Genomic DNA, 19164 nt, shown 5'->3' on the forward strand with positions numbered 1-19164 from the left:
AAACTATTCCACAAAGAAACTAATTTGACTATCAGACATCTTTGTTTTGCATTTTTTGTAACTCTTCACAGTTGTAACATCTTTTGGGAACAGTAACAAAAATGACCTAACACATAACCTTTCACCGTTTTGATTCAGAGAAAAGTGCTTTGTCTTTGTTTCATAGGATATTTAAAAGGTAAAGTAAAACATTAGATCTGTTTGGTTTCCTTAAGAACACACATGCTTACCCTGCTTTTTGTTCTGTGTGTGTTATAGGAGCGGGGGAGCCAGAGGAGGACGAGCTGTATGAGACAGGAGTGTTGGACTCTAACGGGGTGTACCGGCTCCTGGGAGACAAACTGATTCCTCATGAAGAAGCCTGGGCCTCCATCCCGAGTGTCTCCCTGCTCGACTCCAAAGAGGTAACACTGCGACTATATAGACGAATAATGACCATATTTATGTAACAAACTATTTTGTTCGATTTTAAGCCTGAAAAAGAGTTGGACTGGCGTAGAAAGTATGAAAAGTGACGTTATTATATCTTTAAAAAGAGTCCATAATAGTCCAGACAGACATTTCAGTACACAGTGTTTGTTTGTTTTGCTTGTTGTAACAACTGCAATCCATCTTCCCCCGCTGCCAACACCCTACAACAGGTCTTGGTGTTTGATTTTGGCAGTGAAGTGTACGTGTGGCACGGGAAAGATGTGCCCCTGGGTGACAGAAAAGTTGCTGTGAAACTGGGCAAACAGCTTTACAGCGGCAGCTACGACTACAGCAGCTGCAGAGTTAACCCTTTAGACGCCTCCTGCTTGAATACAGATGTGCCTCAGTGAGTATCACGTGTTAATACTACCACTTTTTATTGCTGTTTTACACATTTGTAAAATAACAGTGTTGCACTTTTTGCATGCAGAAGGTTAGTTAGACTACTGGTTGTGTTATTGTAGCCCCTAGTGGTTTCATTTTGCCGGTACAGTTGTACACAGGATTTATTTATTTTTCTTGTATATTTAATTTCCAGGCAGGGGGAGGGTCGCCCCAGCTGGGCTCTGTTTGGCCGGCTGTCGGAGCACAATGAGACGTCGCTGTTCAGAGAGAAGTTCTTGGACTGGGCCGAGAGGAAGAAAGAGGAAGCTGCTCAAGCAGAGGAAATCAAGGTAGACGAGATTAGACTCAGGATGTGTTCATTTTTGGAATTAGCAATGACTCAGTGTTTGTGTTTTAGATGAATCAGTAACGGATTGGATTATTATTAAAGGAATTTAGAATAAACCCTGCTTGCCATTTATTCATGAAAATCCTGACCAAAGTAACCAAATGTAAACTTACTGAAACTTTATTTTGTCTTCTCAGAGCCCAGTCCACTCCATTGACCGCCCCACTCTTGACCTGGAGCTGCAGCCATGTGACGCCAAGGCCCTGCTGGACAACGAGCCGGCCTCGGTGAAGACCCTCCTGGAGGGGGTGAACGTGCAGCGGGGCCGCGGCCTGGTGAGAGCGGACGACGGGAGGCAGGCGGAGTTGGCTACAATAGCTGTTGATTCCTGGCACATCAAAGAGCACGGCGAGGAGGAGCTGCCTGAAGAGAGCCTGGGCCAACTGCACGAAGGCGACACCTACATCATCCGCTGGAAATACTCCATCACCACTCTCGGTGAGTCATGTGTTTTGGCACAGAGGTAGCCTGAAGTATAAACAGTGGAGGTTTAAATATCATGACAAAGTGGTAAGACCTTGGAGAAGATTAATGGCATTCGTATCTGCCCAACTTCACTTGTTAGTTTTAATGGATTGCAACTGGGAAAAAACACATCTGTGAGGCAAATGTAAGTGTGGTTAACAATGTTTGACAGATGAAGAGGCTATAGTGTTACATTTTAGGGTTACAGCTGTCCAGAAGTGAAAGCAGAAGTCTTTCATTTATCCACTTGTCCGGTTTTCACAGTGGGTAAGCGACAGAAGCCCGGGGAGCTGAGTGCCGGCACTCCTGGGAGAGAGAGGACAGCTTGTTTTTTCTGGCAAGGCAGTAAGTCCAGCGTCAGTGAGAAGGGCACCTCGGCTCTGATGACGGTGGAGCTGGGCAGCCACAGAGGATCACAAGTGGGTATCAGTTCATCACAGCCACACACATCCAATCAAATCTATTCTCTTTTTCATGTTAAGTTTCCGATTAGGACTCTAAAAAGGCCAGTTTTTCGAGTACTGTCATGATTAAAACTTCTACTGGACGATACATTGTTTAAGAAATAGTTGTGATAAACAACATTTATTGCATTTAAGACCGTTTTATGCCACATACTATACACATTGTGTGTGTGTGTGTGTGTGTGTGTGTGTGTGTGTGTGTGTGTGTGTGTGTGTGTGTGTGTGTGTGTGTGTGTGTGTGTGTGTGTGTGTGTGTGTGTGTGTGTGTGTGTGTGTGTGTGTGTGTGTGTGTGTGTGTGTGTGTGTGTGTGTGTGTGTGTGTGTGTGTGTGTGTGTGTGTGTGTGTGTGTGTGTGTGTGTGTGTGTGTGTGTGTGTGTGTGTGTGTGTGTGTGTGTGTGTGTGTGTGTGTGTGTGTGTGTGTGTGTGTGTGTGTGTGTGTGTGTGTGGATTGGTCCATTAATATGGGAGGTATACCAAGCTGTTTATTCTGTTGGTGACATTCTTCCTTCCACACACACGTTACACATTTAAACACATTGAACAATATTGAGGTCAGTACAAATGATCAGGGTTATGTTCATGTATCGTCATAAGGTTATCATCAGGCCTTTTATTAACAGAATATGAACACATGAATGTTGGATACAATCTGTATATATAAAAGTGTGTTTTTCATCTGTTTGTTGTCTTATTTGTTCACCAGGTGTTGGTGAGTGCAGGGAAAGAGCCTCCGTGCTTCCTCCAGCTCTTCCAGGGAGGTTTGATCATCTACAAGGGCAGTAGAGAAAACAGTGCCAACAGCACAGGTACAAAAATATACATTTTTTTAATTTATTTTAAGTGTTGCCCTATATTCCAGCCAATGTACTTATAGGCGTTGGATCACTGCATACAATACTGGATCAAACTCAGTGTTGCCAAAAGGTGGCTTGGGACTAACATGCTTTGTCAAATAAACACAGTGAATAATGTGGCATTATTCTTTCATCTGTGGTTCATCTCTGCAGGCGGCTGGAGGTTGTTCTGTGTCCGTGGAGAGGCGGAGGTGGAGGCGTCGCTGGTGGAGGTGGATTGCCAGCGTGCCAGTCTGCGCTCTCGTGCCAGCCTGGTGCTTCTGAACGCTCAGACAGCCGTTCTCTTCTTGTGGCACGGCTGCAAAGCACATGCTGGAGCCAGGCAGGTGGCCAAAAGAGCTGCAGACAAACTCACCCAGAGGTAAGGAGCGAGCAGATGGACATTAATATGCTTAGTGGACGAGCATATGTGGACTGACATTGTTTCTGTGTTGGCGTCTTCAAGGTGTCCATCAGAGTTAGGTCTGAGCAGCAGTGTGAAGGTGGAGGAGGTGGAGGAAGGGTCTGAACCCACAGAGTTTGTGAAGGCTCTGGGCCCGCTGGACAAGAAGGCCTACGACTGCATGCTGCAAGGTGCGACCTCACATTGCATACTATGCCTTGTGCCTTACTTTGTTAAAAGCAGCTCTCATATCTTTAGAGGTGTGTGGTGCAGTGGGTTGTGCGTTGGTGTTGGGATCAGGGGGTCACAGGTTCAAACCCCACTGCAGTCAGCAGGTCGTTGTGTCCCTGAGACACTTCACCCCAAATTGCTCTTGTGAGGATTGCCCACAGTATTGAGTATGTAAGTCGCTTTGGATAAAAGCGTCTAACAAGTGACATGTAATGTGATGTTTAGAGGCTGAACATGTCAAAAGAATATCAATTACAACTAATATTTATATTGTTTTCCAGTGCGGAAATAATTTCTGATAATAAATACTAATAATCGTTTTCAGAATTGTAGTTATTTTATATAGCAATTTGTAAAACAAACAATTATTGTATACTTAAAGTTTAGACTTTTTTTCACAGTCTGGGATATGTCAAAAGATTAGAACAACATTGATGTTGATGCATGTCATCTAAAACATAATACAGCACCAATCCCCCCCCTAGTGGAAATCAGGAAAATGAAAATGTATTTTCCACTAAGGACACACATGAGACAACGGCACAATCTGGTTGAAAAATGTTAGCCAGGGCCCTAGATTAAATATCTGATATCCTTTTTATATATTTTTTTAATTAAATGCTCTAATTGCCATGGGATCAAAAACATTTTATTGAATTTTCAATGGACTTTAATAGGGAAATTGTTGTCCTTAAGGGCCTGAGTTTCTGTATTTTGGCTGCATTATTTAATATTGACTTATTGAGGCTGATTTTAAAGATACAAATTCAGGAGAAAAAAACATACTTAGAAATTGTATGAAATATGCATCAATGCTGCCCTAATGATTGAACATTGAAGTAGGCCAAAAGTATCCCAAGTGAGGGGAAAACCATGCCGTAACTTACCAGCAGAAATAAGAGCACAGCTTGTGTTCAGCGTGTGAGCTGATGAGACGTGCGTGTGTGTGTGTGTGTTCCTCCAGATCCAGGGAAGTACAACTACACACCGCGTCTGTTCCGCCTCAGCGCCAGCTCCGGGGTGTTCGAAGGGGAGGAGCGTCTGTATCCAGCCAGGGTGTCGGAGGGAGTCATGGCGATGCCCTTCCTGCAGGAGAACCTCTACTCTGCACATCAGCCAGGTACCAAACACCCGTAACAATGTTATAATCCAGTGAAGTAGGTGTTGATAATTTGTCCTCTATGGTATCCTAAAAAAAGGTGAAATAGCCAGTTGCAGTCCGTTAAATTCTAACAGTTTAATGGTCTGTACAATCTGTAAAATGTCTCTGTCCTTGCCTGACAAAGAGGAAAACATAACTAAATGTATCAACCAGCAACTGTATATATTTACTAATGAATACGTATCTTTGTTATCTTAGTTATCAGTGGATTGACTGAGTCATTTAGTTACATTAATTGTTATTTGTGTTTTTGAGATTGATCATGAAAAATACAGCGTTTATTCTGTTCTTGTTAGTCACCTTTTAATGTGAATCAGAAATTCTGTTAAAAGAGAGTCTTGGCAGGTTTCTTTTCATATAAAGGACAAAACTAAAATCACAAAACAACTCAGTTACTCAATGTTCCCTGTTTGAACCTTGAAAACGACACAATCAGACGCTGGTTTTGAAAAAGCCTTTCACAGCTGTTGATGAATGTGTTTTATTGTTACTGTCAGCCTAACAATACCTGGGCTGTAGTGCCTCTTCCTGCTGCTGGGTGTTCATGTCCTTGCTCTGCCTCACCTCTCCAGCCCTGTTCCTGCTGGATAACCGAATGGAGGTGTACCTGTGGCAGGGCTGGCAGCCGGACGACACTCAGTGCACCGGCTCTGCCAAGATGCGCTGGAACAGTGAGAGGAAGTGTGCCATGGAGACTGTGCTGCAGTACTGCAAAGGTCAGAGGTCACATACATCTACTGTAGCTAAAATATCTGGGGTCTGTTTGAAATCACATACTAACATACTACCAACAGTTATAGGTATGACATTTTTTTGTATTGGATAAATGCTTGGATGTAAAGTAGATTAACAAGAACTGCTAAGTACGCAATAGTAGGTTAATGGACAAACTGACCTGCCCCCATATTGCATTGTGGGTCTTCAGACTATCCAATGGAGGACTGCCAGGGAAAATGATTACCTGTTTGATAAGATAAATACTATAGTATAATGACAGCGAGACGTTAGGGTTTATTCAAGAGTAATAAAGGCGGGAGATAGACATATAATGCACAATAGAAAATATATTAATAACTAATACTAATTGCCTTAAAATCCTGGAAAACATTCAATTAAGTGCTATAAAACAGTCTGCTCGTGATGTCATACCTAATCGTTAATATGTATGCATTATGTTAGCATGAGATTTCGAACATAGCCTGGATCTACAGTAATTGATTAGCAGCCAAACACTTCCCTAAGCACTCTCAAAAAATAATGCTATTGCTTTTTATATTCACACCATCAGTATTGTGAGCACACATTATGTGTCCCGATACAGTATATGAATTATGAAATGTAAAGCATGTTTTACTCATCTTCTACACTGGTATGATTTACAGAGAAGAACCCTCGGCGCCCCCCTCAGGCTTATCTGGTCCTAGCAGGCTGTGAACCTCTCACCTTCACCAACATCTTCCCATACTGGGAGAAGGACACCACGATCACTTCAAAGGTGTGTTACTTTTGATACACATTACATTTTTATTTCTGATGTTTTACTTTACGAGTCTGTGTCGGCGTGAGTGGGGCTATCACAGTTGCTTGAGCTTCATGTAGTTGACGCAAGAATCCAAATCATCTCACTCAACCAGATCTGTTTTGTCAAAGTGCCAGCTCCAAACTATTTCTGAATGGGGTTTTTATCTGCCAAATGACTTGCCTGTTCTATTTTGCTGCCTTTGTTAAACCCTTTTTCAAAAAGTGCTTTATATATAAAGAGTTTGATTATATCCTCACATCATTTTTAAATAAAAAGTTGAAGAAATGTAATGTAACGTTGATTCTTTCTTGCAGCAATTATCAATTTGGAAAACCTGTTTTTTAGGATGTAAACCCTAGCTTACACACAAAGAGGAATGGCTCCATTTCTTTGCATTTATTTACCTGTTTTCAATGATATGTGTTTGCAGACTGAGGGCCCCAAGAACAAGGTGATGTTGGTAAAGGAGGCGCTGTCTCGCCTCAGTAAGCAGCAGTACTCCATCGAGGAGCTGACCGGGAAGCAGCTCCCAGAGGGAGTGGACCCTCTGCGCCTGGAGGACTACCTGTCCGACCAGGACTTCAAGGTAGGGCACTTAGCTGATCTCAAATAGGATTTGAAATAGCTTAAAGTTGATATATTGTTAGATCGGATTATTTATAAGCAGAATACATAGATATTCTTCGCATGAGAGTTTTGCGACAGGAAAGAAGAGCCAATAAAATAGCTTAAATGTTGAAAATAATGATTAGTCAGTCTCGTGTCATATTTCTATAATGCAGCAAATTACAGATTTGAAATGCCAAATATGTTGAGGATACAGAAAGATGCATACAGTAAAAAGCACTTATATATACACATATTATGTATTATTATATAAGGCCTTGTGTAACCTTTGTCCTCTCACTCTGATGTTTTGCAGACACTTCTTGAAATGAGTCGAGTTGAGTTCAACGCTCTGCCAAACTGGAAGCAAAAGAATCTGAAGAAAAGCAAGGGCCTGTTTTAAAACAAATATTTGTGTACACTCGCTGCCTGTTTTTTCATTCTCTCAGAAGCTTTTCTATCTTTTTTTTATTCCAAGAAAAAAATGATGTCCTCATTTTGTAAAGGATATAGAAAAGCAAATGTACAATTTAGTTCAAATTTTTAATACCAATGCCATGTTTTCTTGTGTCACTAAAATATTTTAGCCGATCATTATGTGCAATTGTTAATCTTTTTGATGGCAAGATGTTTTCCTTGTATGGTAAAAATAGTTACCCTTGCATTATAAATATGTAATATACTATACAGGAGTGTGTTTTATATGTTACACTAGAAGGTGTCGATTTTCATGTAAGAATGTGTGTGCATGTTGTTATAAAACTGAGGGAGTTATTCATTGATTTTGCTATTTCACAGAGAAAGGCTGCTCTGTGTAATGGGATCAAATGTCATCAAAATGTCCTCACTTGATGACAAACAAAAGAAAGCAAAACAAATCGAAGTTCAGAGAACAATCCCTATGATTTGTGAACATTTGAAAGAAACGTGGTGATTGAAAACCAAGATTGTATTCAATACGCCTGACTTGTGTAATTGTAACAGAAATATATATTCAGTTTTCTGTTTTTGTACACGTATGTGGATGAGTAAAATCCCATTGAGAATTTAAACAAAAAAAATGAACTGAAATTGATGCGACAGACCATAAGCATCACTAAAACTCAACCATAACATTTGTTCATGTTTGGTACTGAATACTTCCTGGATCTCATGAATGACTGCCTTTGTGCCAGTGGTGGCAGCCCTTTGATCAACTGCTTGTTATGGACCAAATTGAATCTGTTTGTCTTGTTATACATGTTTCTGTTTTTCTATGTGTGTCTGAATGTGTAAATGTGCAACTTTAAAAGTATTATGTGTGTGGATATGTAAGAGAGAGTACCATGCAGTATAAACTGCCTTTATAGCTGTAGCTGACACCACAAATGAATACTGCAAATGTGATGTCATATATTATATTATGTGTAAACCATACTGCCAATACTGTAATGTCTGAATTAGAACATTTCTGCATGATGTTCACAAAAAAATATTTTTCTCAGAAAACTTGTTATTTTTTTGTGAGATGTAAGATCTGCATTACATGTGGAGAAAGCTTCCAAGACACTTTTGTATTTCATGGCACATAACAATAAACATTGGTGGTAGGGAAATGAGATATTAATGCTCAAGGTTCCCTTTTTAAATAAAGTATTTTTAAAAAGGGTTTTGTTAGGATTGTCTTTTAAGTAGCACAAACAAATACAATCTTTTGGTCTTTTCAGTCAAGACATGTCGTAGTAGATGACGCACAGGTGTAAATAATTAAATTAATAATAGCTTAGACTGGGCATATTCCTTAACGGTTATTAGTAACACCTGTGTTTTTCCTACTATGCGAGTCAAAAATGCTTGTTGTAAAAACATATTATTAGAAACGTTATAATGGACACCTGGTTTTAGTAGATTTGTGTGCAGTTTTAGATGGAAAAGCCTGTGTTTTCAGTGGAACAGTAAAGCATCACAGTAGCCTACAGAGACACTATCTAAACATCTTCATGGGGCTTAGCAGGCAAAGCACTGGTGGAACTAATAACATAAATAATGGCTCGATTGTATTACCAGTCTCAGCTAACTCTGCCAGTGAGCAAGCACAATACCAATCTGAACTGAACACATCCTATATTCTTTAGCGACATGGAGTAGGCTAACACACACATACAGTAGGCTATGTGTCAGACTAAGTCAGCAAATTCAAAATGAGAAAATGGCTTTTTTTATTTCATTAGATGCTTGAAAAGCAGAAGTTCAAGCAGATCATGTTAAAAAAAAAATACACTTTTACACACCCAGCAGGTGTGGATCCGAGCAACAATAGCATTCGTTTGGAGTCGTGTTTGCTTCTGATTCACTAAATGTAAGTCAAAAATCAGTCTGTAATGTGCTTTTAGTTTCCACCAGCTCCTAACAGAAATAGGCGAACGTTAGCGGCTAACAGTTAGCTAGTAGCCACTACCAGTCGTTAACTGTTAGCATATGGGTAGGTAGCATAACATACAACAGGGTACATAACAGATTTATAAATAATTAATGCTCTGGGCTGGAAAAACACATTCTGAAACATTTAATAGAACTAAAGATGGCGTGATATTGTGTTTTGTTACAAAGAATGACCCCATAACACCCACGAATAGCCACTTTAACAGTTTATCTAAGTAAATGCTCATTCATCTGAAGACAGCACTGGGGCCTGGCTACAAAGTAGTAACTGGATTAGTATTCATGTTTTGCCTTAAAATATTCTCAGTGTTACTTTTTAATTAAAGAATGACTGCTCCTCTAGGTTTCTGAAACCGTCAACAATTTACCTCCAAAAAGTTAGATTTAAAAGACATGACCTTGGTCCTCTCAATATCTAACTATTAATTGTGCTGCTTTGTTGAGAGGGAGGAAGCGGGTTGTATTAATTAAATGTTTGATTAACCTCCAGAAGCCCATTAAAAGTAACTCTTTCCTGTAAGCTTATTAAGTTAAAATTAATATATTGACAGTCTTGTTTTTATTTAACCACCAGAGGGCGTTGTCTGTCCAGGCTTTACACTACTGCTCTCAATTTAAATCCATGCAGTCTTGGGCCCTACATAAACAATAATTTATGAGTAAAACATCAATATCAGAGTCTAAAAGATACAAACTAAACTATCTCCTTAAAATAATCATTTGTTGTTGCTGGAGGTCTTTGAAAGTCTCTCCAACACTGTCAAAAGCAGAATGATCATCTGTTATGTTCTGCCTGACTCATTGCTTTTTTCGAGCACATCTGTGAATCACTCACCCATGGGCCAGTGGCTTACTGTAAACACACAGTGAGTACCACGTAGAGACTCATATTTAAGCAAACTAGCTCTACATCAATCCCTTATGGATCCTAGTTCCGAAAAACATGCAGCATCAGAGTTAATTCCACAACAGATGGCAGGAGGCAGCCGCCCCTTCCTCAGGTTTGTTTATGTATCATCTACTCAGTCCGGCGAGAATTAATCACCTGCGTCGCTCAGCCTTCTGGCTCAGGTGCCACAGCAGCCCACAATGCAGCTGACAATATAGCTGCTAATACAAGGCAGATGAGTTTGAGCAAGCTGTATATGAAATGATGGAGCTGAAAGGGCAGCTCTGCAAGGGAAAATAGTCAAGAGCTTTGATCAGGATACACATTTTGACTGAGTGTGAGCCTGAAGAACTGGTAAACTCAGTTTGAACTCATGCTTGAACAATATTTTAGTAAACTCAAGACTTTCCAATTCCTCTCTTTCTACATAACTCTATTATACTGTCATACTGTTTTATATTCCAAGCTTACAGCATACGCTTGAATAAGTGAAAGGCTGCATATTCCAAATAAAAAGCTCATGCGTTCAGGTTCACTGAAACAGCTTTCAGTGTTGTTCTCTTTTAATTATTTTTTCAAAGCTACCTAGAGTAAACCTTGAAAACATGAAACAAAAAAAGTGTATTCACCAGAGTTGACCGTAGGCAGTTCTAGTCTGTACTTTTTGGAGCATATTACATCATCAATTTGTTGACAAAACTTTCATTGCCAACATCTTCCCTTGTGAATAGGAGCTGTGTTTTGTGCCGACTTCAAAACTTAAAAAGATAGAAGGCAGTTTAATTAGATTTCTTTTGTGTGTGTTCTTACTTTTCAAGCTGAAAGACGTGATGGGGTCATAATTGCGGAGCTGAAAACATCAACAAAACAGCAGGATAAGAAAAGAAACACACATCCAAATAACATGTTTTAAGAAAATGGACTACCTCGGAGAGAGAAAGCCAATAAATTCCCTGTTTTCAAGGAACCTTCTTTCACTGTATTTAATTAGCTGGCGAACCTGGCTGTGAGGAGGAAAAGCAAGCCCTTCAGATTCTCATAACCCACAAAGCAATAGAACCTGGCTCGCTTAGAAAGGGAGAAAAAAACACTTTTTATGTGGGAAATCAAAAGCCTTGAAAATGTAATTGAACGCTTGGAGAGCGGCAGACAATATTGAACTGAAATAAACCTTCAATAACCTTGGATCCTTTTGTCTGTGTGTGTGTGCACTGAATCAGAGGGTATAAAGGCGCTAATGTTACTAATCAATGGTGCTCTCTGGCTCTCCTCCAAGCAGCGCTCTGGCGGACGATCCCTGCTGCTGAGATGAACTCGCCAACTTCTCCCAGAATGCTTACGAACCACAGCGGGATTACCTCTGGAAGCTGAGTAATATGTGCACTTCAGAATATAGGCTGATCCATAAGGTATGATTTCACATCTTAGATACCTGGGTGTACCATCTGAAAATCCTAATATTTTCTTTATATCTTTGTATTATATAGATGTTGCCTTTAAAGGGACACACCACTCCTAAATAGCAGTAATATATACTAGATAATAATATTCTTCTCTGACAAAACAACAACTTAAATGGTTTTCTGAGCTCACAACTGCACCAAATGTGCAAAAATAATTCTGTACCGGTTGTACTACACTAATAGGCAATTAGTTTAAAATGGCCACAACGCAGTGCCCTAATAACAAATGAGGAGTGGGTGTAAACCCTGACAAAGCTAGTCTGTGGAGCTATGAGGTAAGATTATTTTTCATTCACGCTGTTTTTCATTCAACAGCATATCAGTGACAAGGAGGCAGGACCTGCAACTAATCCTCAAATGACATGAAGGATTTCTCAAAACTAATGGTGCGTCAAGGCTCTCCTCATCAACTACAGAATGTGAGGTGGGTGCAGATTACTTCTTCAGCAGTGAGTCGAAAAAATCCTTTAAGTACGTGGAGCACCCACTGTACAAGGTTAGCTACCAGGACATCCCAACATAGAACATATAGTCAAATACCTTTTAAATTCTTCTGATCAGCAGGATTGCTGGTGTCTTCTTAGTTTGCTCTTAAATCAAAACCTAAGTAGACTTTATACCAGGACTAACACTGACGTTAATGGGTAAATATGTATATAAAATATTTTTACAACAGACATTTTGGCAACAACATTAACGTTGGCTCTTTTCCATTGTAGTGTCTCAGTAAATCATGGCATTACTAAACCAGGACACTGATACCAGCGTTATCACTATATTACATGTACACCTGTGTGTCCTACTGTGAAATATCTAAATATCTTGTGCTACAAATGCCTATCAAATGTCGTTTACTTGTTTCCCTTTAATAGAGTCTTCTGGGAGGGGATGTTGATGGAATCAAAGTCAAATAAATAAATAAAATAAGATCAAACAAGCAAACACTTGCGTAGCCCAAATGCTGTGGATTAGCAGCGCTGCTCCCGCTGAGCCAGATGCTGAGCATTTACATTGTCGGATGTGTAATGTCAGCGGCTATTTCCAGACAGCACACGGTGACAATGTGCCCACCCACCTTCTGCACAACACATTCAAACACACACATCTCAACAACAACAAACAAACTAGTTCATTCCCAAACCTGCACCACCCGCTGACCAAAAGCAGGTACTATACACCACACACATGCATGAACACACGCACATCTTCCAGTGACAAAAGCCTGCCTGTATCGACCATGACATCAGTCCCGTTTCCTGCGGATGAGAGGGGAACTGCGGATGACAGATTGATTGAAAGATCTTCACGACTCTCACATCCATCATTTCAGCCTGTTTATAATCCTCTTGCTGTTCAATCCATCTGCTGGAAAGAGGGAGAAAAGCATTTAGGCCAGCCTTGGACCGAACATCGAGTCACCCAGAGGGGTTTCAGACAACGTACAGCTGGGGCTCAGGGACAAGACTGGAGGACCACAATTACTTTTGGCTAAAATGAATAGAAAGTGACATTCAGTTGAATGTATTGTCCAGATAGCAGACCCTTTTTCATTGTTGCAGAGCTACTTGATATCTAATGTTGAAAGTTCTGTACCTAAGTGAGTTTGTGAGAAGCCCAAAATGTAATCCCAAAACATGAAGGGATTTGTCTAAACTCCGCTAAAATATGTCTGAGCTGACGGTGGGGGACATTTTGAATTCTTGCCAATATGTTTTGCAACTACAGTACAAGAGGTAAATGGAAGGCGAGGAACAACTGTAATGTAGAGTATGTACCATAAACTGTATGTGTGTGAGGCACCACCGTCTGTTTACTCCCATATTTTGGCTGACTTGTTTCTGCTATTGTGTCTCCTCCGTTGTTGCACAGTGCGCCAAACACAACAATTAACAACCGAACAGATCTACACACAGATGGACTTTTTCGAGTTGATGGGAATGAAACACCTACACAGTCTTCTTGTGGGCAAACAAACACGGACTGACTCATCAGACAAAAGTAAACTAAATTCATGAATTCAGTGTGTTTGCATTGGCAACAGTGCACTCAGAAGAAGAGTGACTCACAAACAGGGGTTCTTCTGAAGTGGATATATTGTGGAGCGCTCAAGTTATTTCAAACTGTGAAATTCTGATTAAAATGTTCGTAATTTTGTGTAGGAGAAACAAATGAACATCCAGGAATGGTTTTAAATGTGTAAGTGGTAAGATATTTTGTTCTTTACCATCACAATAACCACAGGGATGCAAACTTGTCACCTTTCGGCGAAATTCGCCGTTTTGAATCCAAAATAGGTCGTTTGTGTTATTCATGTAGATCTGCAATACAAATATTTTTGGGGCGGCGGGTCTGGGACCCGGAGTAATCTGCGGCCGCAAGCTGCTATGTGCCATCAGCATGGTGTTCTTTTTTTATATATTATAATGAAGCGCGAGCTGTGTGCTCGAGTCTTCTTGCCTGTCGGCTCTGCTTATGGATGAATAATCACCTCAAGCTCAACCTTGACAAGACTGAACTGCTTTTCCTTCCGGGAAAAGATTGTCCCACTCTTGACCTGACTATCAACATCGGCACCTCTGTTGTTTCCCCGACCCAGACTGCAAGGAATCTGGGTGTGATCCAAGATAACAACCTGTCCTTCACTGCAAACATCGCTGCTACAACCCGTTGCTGCAGATACACGCTGTACAACATCAGGAAGATACGTCCCCAGCTGACCCAGAAAGCGACGCAGGTTCTGGTCCAGGCTCTCGTCACCTCACGCCTAGACTACTGCAACTCCCTCCTGGCTGGTCTACCTGCATGTGCCACCCGACCTCTGCAGCTCATCCAGAATGCAGCTGCTCGTCTGGTCTTCAACCTTCCTAAATGTTCCCACACCACGCCGCTCCTCCGCTCCCTTCACTGGCTTCCGGTAACTGCTAGAATTCACTTCAAGACACTGGTACTTGCGTACCATGCTGCGAATGGATCTGGCCCTTCCTACATCCAGGACATGGTTAAACCGTACACCCCAGCACGTGCACTCCGCTCTGCATCAGCCAAACGACTCGCTGCACCCTCGCTGCGAAGGGGACCCAAGTTCCCATCAGCAAAAACACGTGGGTTTGCTATCCTGGCTACAAGATGGTGGAATGAGCTCCCCATTGACATCAGGACAGCAGATAGCTTACACACCTTCCGGTGCAGACTGAAAACTCATCTCTTTCGACTCCACCTCGAGCGATAGAATTACTAACAAAGAACTGCTAACAGAGCACTTATATACTAATAAAGGACTGGCTTATCTAAAGCCAGTTGAGTAGCACTTGAAATGTTTGGCTCTTTGAAACCTGATGTACTTATATGATTCTGTTTTCTTCAAGGTTGTGTCTTCCTGGTCGAATGTACTTATTGTAAGTCGCTTTGGATAAAAGCGTCAGCTAAATGCAATGTAATAATAAGGCTCTGCTGCTCCACGATGAGTGTCTAGCTTCAGCAGCTACATTACCTACGGGTGCGTTCGTTAATATTAACTGTGTTGTCTGGAGTCACTGTGTTGGACCGCTGGTGAACAGCTGTTAGAACGGGCCGTTCAGGTGTTCAGAGCAGAGCTCCCTGTCGGAGCGGCAGAGCGTGATGTGCACTGAAAGGTTTTTCTGTCGCAATATTATCGTTGAGCAAACTTAACTAGCAAACTAGCATCACCATCTGCTAACGTTAGCTTTAGCCTTCATTTTCTATTAGTTTTTTTCATAGGCTATAAACGGAGGTGGTATAAGTATATATCTTGTACTTGAGTAAAAGTAGAAGTACCCAGGTCTTGTACTTGAGTTAAAGAAGTACCAGAATGTAGGAACAATCCTGCAATCAAAATGTTCCTCAAATAAAAGTACAAAAGTATTATCATCAAAATATAGTTAAAGTAGCGACAGTAACAGTAGAAGTACTCAGGTCTTGTACTAGAAGCACCAGAGTGTAGGAATACTCTGTTACAGTAAAAGTACTGCATTCAAAATGTTCCTCAAGTAAAAGTATTAAAGTAGCGACAGTAAAAGTAGTCATTGTGCAGATTGGTCCATTTCAGAATGATATATATGATATGTTTTATAATGATAGATCATGAAAGTGTTCTCAAAGCTGGTAAAGGTGCAGCTAGTTTGAATGACTTTGTATACTGCAGGGTAGCTTGTGAATTTACTCCAGGTGGAACTAAAGTCTGATTTAACACTCCCCCCAGGGAGTGAACGCTGGCACGACTGGCTGCCGCTGCTCTCTGGGAGAGCACTACGGAGTATTACTCCAATTATCTCGTTTCTTTGTCACTATTTTTACTGTTTTCTCAGCAATTAGAACAGCAGCCTACCTTCCCGACAATATCAGTGACTTGATCCCTTGTTTTAACTTGCAATCGTGTGTGTTTTGGACTACCGATTTACCGGCTTCCTACCTGGCTAGCTCCCCTGCCTCGCCTAGCCGCCGCTGCTATCATACCGGGACCTGTATCTGGTAGCTTCACCATCCAGGTAACGATGTGGATCAACAGGCTGCTGGTATGGAGTATCCTCGCATGGATTATATCCTTCATAGTCCTTCCAGTAACACCGATACTTCAATACTCAGCAGTCAAACTTTTCCAACTGCGATTCCACCTGTCAGAGCCCCCACCGACATTGCATCACCTGGACATCGCTCATCATGCTCGTCGGAAATACATCCACCGCGGATCCCATCGGAGCTTCAACTTCGATGACACAAAACCAATTCCATCCTTCTGTTCCTCAAATCCTCGTCCCGCAAGAAGATCCACCGGACGGTCTATTGACCACAGCTCGCTAGCAAACCTGGCCAGGTGTGCTAGTGCTGGCGTCAAACCTGACAGAAATGATCTCGCCATCGGGCTATTCAACATCCGCTCGCTCAACAACAAGGGACTTCTCCTTCATGATCTACTGGAAGATCATAAGTTTGATTTTATATGTCTGACTGAGACGTGGCAACAGCCCAATGACTTTACACAGCTTAATCAAACTATCCCACCTGGTTTTGTTTACACCAGCAAATCCCGTCCCTCTGGCAGGGGCGGTGGTCTTGCGATACTTTACAACGAGAAGTGGAAAGTATCTGCACTGACAGTTCCTGTGAATACTTCCTTTGAATCCATTGCTCTGCAAATCAATGGGCCAATTCCAACAATTCTTGCCACTGTCTATCGTCCACCCAAGGCCAATAAGGACTTTTTAAATGAAGTCTCTGCTTTTTTTACTTCCCTATCTTCTCTCTCCCCTAATATAATAGTGCTAGGTGATTTTAATATTCACATGGACAATGTCAACAGACATAGTCTCACAAAGGACTTTAACATCATGCCTGGACAGTTTTGGACTACAGCAATATATTGACTTTCCCACACACTCCAAAGGACATATACTTGATCTGATCTGCTGCTCTGGTGTAACTCCTCTGAACTACTCTGCATTCGATTTGCCCATTTCTGACCACAAGTTTGTAACCTTCAATGTCAAGTTAACATTACCCAAAACAAATATGTCACGTTCCATCTCATTCCGTAACGTCAAGAATATTAACACGTCTGCTTTTTCTAATGGAATTAACAACCTCCCCTACAAAGACTGCCTATCAACCACAGATGAGCTGGTCTCCCATTACAATGACGGACTCCAGAAGCTTTTAAACATACATGCACCTCTGAAAACCCGGTCTGTCTCTTTCACCCGCTCTGCCCCCTGGTATACACCTGAGCTACGCCAGCTCAAAGCTAAAGGTCGTCGTCTTGAACGCCTGTACACCAAAACTGGCCTTGTAGTCCATAAGGACATCTACAACAGCCACATACTCGCCTACAAGGATGCTCTTTCCTCTGCTAAATCAGCATACTATGCAAATTAATTAGGTTAGGTGAAGGAAACACCAGAACTCTGTTCTCTACAGTCAACAGCATTCTGCAGCCACCGGCCTCTCTTGCACCCCACCTGTACTCAACCTCTCAATGTAACACCTTCATGACCTTTTTCAATGCCAAAATCAAAAATATTCACCAGCAACTGACCTCCTCCAGCTATACATCACTTCACTCAACTCCGTATGCTCCCCTCTCCTCCCCACTATCCAGCTTCGAACTTCCCACTGTCGCTGAAATATCAAATCTCATTCGGAAATCAAAATCATCCACCTGCCAGCTTGACCCCCTTCCTACCCACCTAGTTAAAGCATGTCTACCTTCTCTCTCCGCTTTAATTACCAACATAATTCACTCCTTGCTTACCTCTGGTCTCGTCCCCTCATCCCTCAAAACAGGTGCAATAACCCCTATTCTCAAGAAACCTGGTGCGGACCCCAACAACATGAATAATTTCCGCCCAATCTCAAATTTACCATTTGTCTCCAAGATACTCGAAAAAACAGTTGCAGCCCAAGTCCATACTCATCTGAACAACAATAATCTTTTTGAAGAATTTCAGTCTGGCTTCCGCTCCTCACACAGTACAGAGACGGCCATGGTTAAAATCACAAACGATCTCCTAGTAGCAGCTGACTCTGGGCTCTTATCCATACTCATCCTCCTTGACCTGACTGCAGCCTTTGACACCATCTCACACCAAATCCTCCTTGACAAGATTATCTTCCATTGGTATCACTGACACATCCCAAACCTGGTTTAGATCTTTCCTCTCCGGCCGTACTCACTTTGTCCAACTCAAACACTTCAAATCACAGTCCCATCCAGTCTTCACTGGTGTTCCTCAGGGTTCTGTCTTGGGCCCCCTCCTATTTATCATCTACCTCCTACCTCTCGGCCATATCTTCAGAAAATACGCAATCCAATTTCACTGCTACGCGGATGACACCCAGCTCTATTTTTCCACCAAATCCACTTCCACTCTCCCCCCCACTGCCCTTTCCGACTGCTTACTGGAAATCAAATCCTGGTTGTCATCCAACTTCTTAAAACTCAACAGTGATAAAACCGAGTTTCTCCTAGTTGGCTCCAAGTCCACTCTGGCTAAAACTGACAAATTCTTCCTCACTATTGCCAATTCCACAGTCTCACCCTCCCCCCAAGTTAAGAGTCTGGGTGTCATCCTTGACAGCACCTTATCATTTGAAGCTCACATCAACAACATCACTCGATCTGCCTACTTCCACCTCCGCAATATTAACCGCCTCTGCCCGTCACTCACACCCAACAGCACCGCCATCCTCGTCCACGCCCTGGTTACGTCCCGTATCGATTATTGCAACTCCATCCTCTCTGGTCTTCCTCAGAAATCCCTACGTAAGCTCCAACAGGTCCAAAACTCAGCCGCCCGTATCATCACCAGAACTCCTTTCATTAATCATATCACTCCGGTTCTCCAACAACTCCATTGGCACCCCGTTAAGCAGCGCATAGACTTCAAAGTGCTGCTCCTCACCTTCAAGGCCCTTCACACTCTTGCACCTCCATATCTCTCTGAGCTCCTTCACATCTACACTCCCTCTCGTACTCTCCGATCCTCC

At 41.9% G+C, this 19164-nt stretch overlaps 1 protein-coding gene across 2 annotated transcripts in view; it reads left to right on the plus strand.

The window, feature by feature from the left end:
• Positions 1–8538, plus strand: part of svild (supervillin d) — a 53691-nt gene extending 45153 nt beyond the window's left edge. For both annotated transcript variants that reach the window (XM_034106839.2, XM_034106840.2), the window contains 13 exons: positions 259–404; positions 642–817; positions 1010–1145; positions 1342–1642; positions 1934–2088; positions 2838–2940; positions 3142–3349; positions 3434–3561; positions 4566–4721; positions 5336–5479; positions 6146–6258; positions 6716–6871; positions 7208–8538. In XM_034106839.2, coding sequence (XP_033962730.1) covers positions 259–404; positions 642–817; positions 1010–1145; positions 1342–1642; positions 1934–2088; positions 2838–2940; positions 3142–3349; positions 3434–3561; positions 4566–4721; positions 5336–5479; positions 6146–6258; positions 6716–6871; positions 7208–7294 — 2009 coding nt within the window. In that variant the 3' untranslated portion in view covers positions 7295–8538. The remainder of the gene's footprint in view (positions 1–258; positions 405–641; positions 818–1009; positions 1146–1341; positions 1643–1933; positions 2089–2837; positions 2941–3141; positions 3350–3433; positions 3562–4565; positions 4722–5335; positions 5480–6145; positions 6259–6715; positions 6872–7207) is intronic.
• The last annotated feature ends 10626 nt before the right edge of the window (positions 8539–19164 follow it).

The sequence above is a fragment of the Pseudochaenichthys georgianus genome, chromosome 19, assembly GCF_902827115.2.
Source record: "Pseudochaenichthys georgianus chromosome 19, fPseGeo1.2, whole genome shotgun sequence".
In the NCBI taxonomy this organism is placed as follows: Eukaryota; Metazoa; Chordata; class Actinopteri; order Perciformes; family Channichthyidae; genus Pseudochaenichthys; species Pseudochaenichthys georgianus.